At 57.0% G+C, this 4,638-nt stretch overlaps 2 protein-coding genes across 2 annotated transcripts; both read left to right on the top strand.

The window, feature by feature from the left end:
- The first annotated feature begins 1,369 nt into the window (after positions 1–1,369).
- On the top strand, positions 1,370–3,297 carry GGTG_13949 (hypothetical protein). The gene is made up of 2 exons (XM_009231874.1): positions 1,370–2,343; positions 2,859–3,297. Exons 1-2 carry the CDS (start codon positions 1,920–1,922, stop codon positions 2,999–3,001), a joined length of 567 nt encoding a protein of 188 aa, XP_009230138.1. The 5' UTR covers positions 1,370–1,919; the 3' UTR covers positions 3,002–3,297.
- Positions 3,298–3,566: 269 nt separating this feature from the next.
- On the top strand, positions 3,567–4,620 carry GGTG_13948 (hypothetical protein). The gene has a single exon (XM_009231873.1). It carries the CDS (start codon positions 4,305–4,307, stop codon positions 4,581–4,583), a length of 279 nt encoding a protein of 92 aa, XP_009230137.1. The 5' UTR covers positions 3,567–4,304; the 3' UTR covers positions 4,584–4,620.
- Positions 4,621–4,638: the final 18 nt, after the last annotated feature.

Raw genomic sequence — 4,638 nt, 5'->3', positions numbered from 1 at the left:
CCCTCCTCTTTTACTGAGCCATTACGATGCATGTTCCCACTGTTTCATGGGCTGACTGCGGAACCGCCTTTTTCGTTTCCTGGGATTCCAATCGTTCGTTTCTGGAAGCGGGTGCAAGTGCCGGCGAAAAACGCTGGCGACACCGAGGCGGTCTCGGCGCCGCCAAACCTGTTGCCGCCACCGTGTTCCACAGTCCGGTTCGAAGAGGTTCATGTTGGCTTGGCAAGCGCAAACGCAAACGCAAACGCACAGCACTGAGCGCTGCATTACATGTACTTTGGGCATGCACTTTGGACATGGAGTCGGGGGCGCGGGCTGACGCTGATGGTATGATGCCAACGCAGACGCAGCCCGGTGTAATAAGACGTGCGAAGCAGCCCCCTTCCTCCAAAAGGCCAAGCAAATGGGTCCAAAGTTTAAAGGACGACGGTCAAAGTTGCCAACAAGGGGACAAGAAAAAGTGACAGAAAGGGAACGAACACACTCTCGCTCACTTCCCCCGCCGCTAACAAGTTTGAGAAGAACGAGCTCGCGCCAAACTTTGTAGCGGCTCGTGCCACTGTCTTAGACATGGATGTAGCACGCACCTAGCCTTGCGGCCGTGCCTGTTATCGCAAGACAAGTCAGCTCCAGGAGGCGAGCCGCATGATCTTTTTTCTTTTCTTTTGTTTTTTTTTGCTTGTGCCATTGGGGGTGGTAATTTTGATATTTTATGCTTGTGTAGCCCCATTCCAGCAGCAAGGCCCAGAACCTCCACGTCAGGGCTCACTAAAAAAAAAAAAGCATAAGGCAGGCACGGCACAGCAGATCCAAGGCAGGGGGGGTCGCCTTGAATGGTCCGGTGGCCTGCTGGGATCCACCGCCGGGAGTTGGGCGGGGACTCGCGGCCCAGGGCGTGCCGGGCAGGGGGCCAAAATCGAATGGACATTGGTCAACAGCCAGAGACAGACAGACAGACAGAACAGACACACGCCCCCACGGCCCCGAAAGCAGGCAATCCGTTTGCAGCATGTGGGTAAGCGGCAGGGGGAGGGCATGTACTTTGCTGCGTCGATGTGATGACTTTTTGTTTTTGTCTCTCTCTCTCTCCTCTGCCTTCCCCTCTTCAATACCTACAAATCTCCATCGCATAGAGGGGTACGTACCGCCTTGCTTATCCACCCATGCTCTGACTCAGGCCCGCAGTGGACGATGCATGCCCGATGGGACCTGACCCGACCTCTATCTGCGTTTGCTCCCGTGCCGCCGTGGCCTGGTGGAATTGAATGGGTGAGGGTCCGTCTCCAGCCTGGTGCTACCATCGAGCCGCACCATAAAAAAAAATAAGAAGAAAAACCTGCTCCTGTAATGGAGACGGAGAGGCCGTGTATATTAGGCTGCATGCCCCCTTAGCACTAGCCCCTATTTCCAATTCGATGTTTTTTTTTGCTTTTGGTCTGCTGGTGCCACAACATACCCCTTCGTCTCGATTTGCGCCCTTGGCTAGCTCCTAGCTCGAGAATAAAAACTTGGTGGCCTGCCCGATCTTGGCCAGCGCACCAAATCGACAAGCCTCCAGTGTGACAACTAGCCAAGCTTTGGCTGGACGAAAACAGCCTCCCTTTGTTACGTACCTCGTTGGCCTTGTTGGTCAACCCCGGACGGGTGGTAGCCCCAGATACGAATAGGGAAAAAAAGGGGGCATCGATACCAGCCCAACGCACCCATTCGGGCGCATCATATCCCTTTCCCAAAGAAGTATATTAGGAGTCCAGGATCGCCCCGACTTTGCACCGGAGCTTTTGTCCCTTCTCCACGCACGCCCCGCCTTGCAGTTCCCAACTCGCTTCATATAACTGTCGACATCGACTCGGTTGCTTAACCTCGCAACAGCATATCCTCACCAACACCGCCACTCCCACATCACATACACCCACACAATGGCATCAAGGCCAGCCCACCCCAGGTACCGGTCAGCCTTCTCGAGCTGCGCCACCTCGAGGGCATCATCCGCCTCCCTGAGCGACGACGAGGACGCCATCACGCCCGCGGGACCCATCGTCGCCGCCGCCGCCGCCGTCGAGGAGACGAGGAATAGCAGCAGCAAGGCCATCCGCCGGAAGCGGCGCGCCGTGTCCCCAGCCGACTCCAACCCGGACGTCCCGAGCTTCAGCCTGGACGACGGCGCCGGCTTCTGCTACCTGAACGGCCCCGACGCCGCCTCCGCCTCGGACCCGCTGGCGGCCGGTATGGACTCGTTGAGCCTCTGGCGCCGCATGCTGGCCGTCCAGCGCGTCTTTGGCTGCTACAACTCGGCCCGCATCAGCGCCGCCCTGGACGACGAGGCCCTGCAGAGCCGTGTTCGTAAGTCGCGTCCCTTTTTTCTTTTCTCTCTCTCTCTTTTCTTCCTTTTTCTTTGGTTCCTCCATTCCTGGCACTGGGCCAATCGCCCCCTCCCGACTGCCCAAAACGGCAGGGGGTCTGTTAGGCACTTTCGTGGCGCAACCACTCAGCGGTTGCGCACGGGGTCTGCTTACAGCATAATGCACGGACAGGGGTTGCGTGGTGATGTCAAAGCCACACTCGGGAAGAGGGGGGCAGCCAAAACCTTGGCTGGCGCGCGTGCTTGACAGCGAGGTGTGCTTGGCTCCCGTCCCCCAGGCTAAAGTTAGCCCCTGAGGCCGTCCCAGGACGCCATCGTCATCTTCAGCGCTCATGCTGTGCCACGTCATACCAGCCCGCTCTTCTCGTCGAGGCCTTGATGTCTTTTCCTCAAGCCTTTGCACAGCAAATCAAGACGCAGAAGTGATGCGCCCAACTCAAAGCAGCGACAAATGGAAACCACCTTGCTAACGCCTGTTTTGGTTCAATAAAAATAGCTTCCAGGGCATGTCTTGATCTGCTCAACGACAGCATCGCGCACCTCCCGGACGACGAGCGCGAGCAGGTCGAGTACTTCATCGAGCATGGAGAGATGAAGCCCTCCCGGAAGCGCCGGAGTCTCTGGAGGAGCCTCGCCTGAGGAACCCTTTCCTGACGGCTGTTCCCCTTTACTTCTACATCAACCTTTTAGTCCTTCAATGTTTATTTCATGAATCATGTACCTTCATAGCACGGCGCTGGTTTCGCGCCTTTGCCATTTTCATCGGCCAGGCTGGTTTATTTTTATTTTTATTCTTCTTCTTTTTCTTGTTATGCCTGGAACTTCTGCTCGGACATTGCTTGGTTTTTGGGGCGTTTCTTTTTCTCGTCCGGTTAGTCAAGATTTGAGAAGGAGTGAAGACTTGATACCCGCAATATCATCTGATTGCGCTCTGATTCTATGACCTCGTGCTTCTGCTACCTCGTGTCGCTGGTTGATGTGTCCGTCCTGAAGCTACCACTACTTTTGGTCTCTTGCGCTGACAAGAATCTTCACAGCCTCTGAAGCTCTCTGTTCGCGGACGCGGCACGCTCCTGCATGTGAACTTATTCCCGGGCGCGAGACCTATTGCCGATCCAGCACCAGAGTCTATGCCACGCTAGCCCATCATCCACTGGGATTTACCGGCCCAGAGTAGCGACCCATCGCCAGCGTGGTTACACGCTCACAAGACCCGGGAGTGTGGCCTTGCCGTCATCGGTGTCTGGATCTTCGCGTCGCGGCTTGGCAAAGGGTATACCCGCAGCCAAGATCAGAGGCCCAGCCAGAGTATCGGGAACCTGCGGGTCCGGCACGACGAACCCTCCTCTTTATCGAAGTGATATGCTGCCAGGTAACGACGTTTTGAAGACGAGGCTCCATTTCCACGCCACCCTATGGCCTCAAATCTCTAGTTTCAACGGGTAGCCACCGAAAGCCTCTCCAACAAGGCAGGAAGAAAACAAAAAAAGCCTCCCGGTCGGGGGCTTGCGGGGGTAAAACGGGCGCACGGCCCAGTCCCTATCTTTGCAGAATCTCCGTCCGAAGGCTCGAGGAAGACCAACTCGGCTGCCCCGAAAAACTTTCTGGCCTCTTTCGTCTCTTGAAGCCTTGTGGGCTGGGCAGGGTATGAGGTAGAATCAAGCTTTCGACCTGCCGACTTCACCCCCCCGGCGGGGGAAGATGCGATGAATAAAAGGGATGACAACCCCCGCCCAGCGAAGGCGTTGTCGCGGCGAACTGCGTTTGGGAGGGCGCCTTGGCAGAGGTCCAAAGCCCGCCGAGGGCTTGTCGCCTCATAAACAGCCTCCTTGTCCGGCCCCTGAGTGTCTAGGGTTCTTGCCGCCCTCCCTTCCGATTGCACGCCATCTCCTGTCGGCCTTGTTGGTATACCATAGCGCCCATATCGTATCATACCTCAAGGATGCCTCGGATGACTGAAGAGCACATCAGGAGACTGTACGATGAATACGGAGAGCTGAAGATGTTGGACGACATAATTCGCCACCGCGGAGCCGACGACCCTCCCGTCCCCATTCTGGGGTACCCTCGACCAGGCACCGTTGATGACTACGAAACCTTTACCGGCAAGCAGCTGGACTGCTTCGTCGACGCGGCCGCAAAGCTGTTCATGGCCCGAGGCATGGAACCCGTAAGGACACACCAGGCCGTCCTCACTGTTGCCCGCGAGCACCCCCACTAGCACACAGCCTGGTTCTGGCTGACGGTTCGTGGGGGGGGGTGGGGGGGGTTCCTCC

Source organism: Gaeumannomyces tritici, assembly GCF_000145635.1.
Source record: "Gaeumannomyces tritici R3-111a-1 unplaced genomic scaffold supercont2.86, whole genome shotgun sequence".
Classification (NCBI taxonomy): domain Eukaryota; kingdom Fungi; phylum Ascomycota; class Sordariomycetes; order Magnaporthales; family Magnaporthaceae; genus Gaeumannomyces; species Gaeumannomyces tritici.
The sequence above is the reverse complement of the archived record's forward strand: the minus strand, read 5'-3'. Positions and strand labels throughout refer to the sequence as shown.

Coding starts and splice junctions, on each gene's coding strand:
- GGTG_13949 (XM_009231874.1), top strand. CDS start 1,920: ATGGCATCAAGGCCAGCCCACCCCAGGTACCGGTCAGCCTTCTCGAGC. Junction 2,344..2,858: donor GGCCCTGCAGAGCCGTGTTC/GTAAGTCGCGTC, acceptor CAATAAAAATAG/CTTCCAGGGCATGTCTTGAT.
- GGTG_13948 (XM_009231873.1), top strand. CDS start 4,305: ATGCCTCGGATGACTGAAGAGCACATCAGGAGACTGTACGATGAATAC.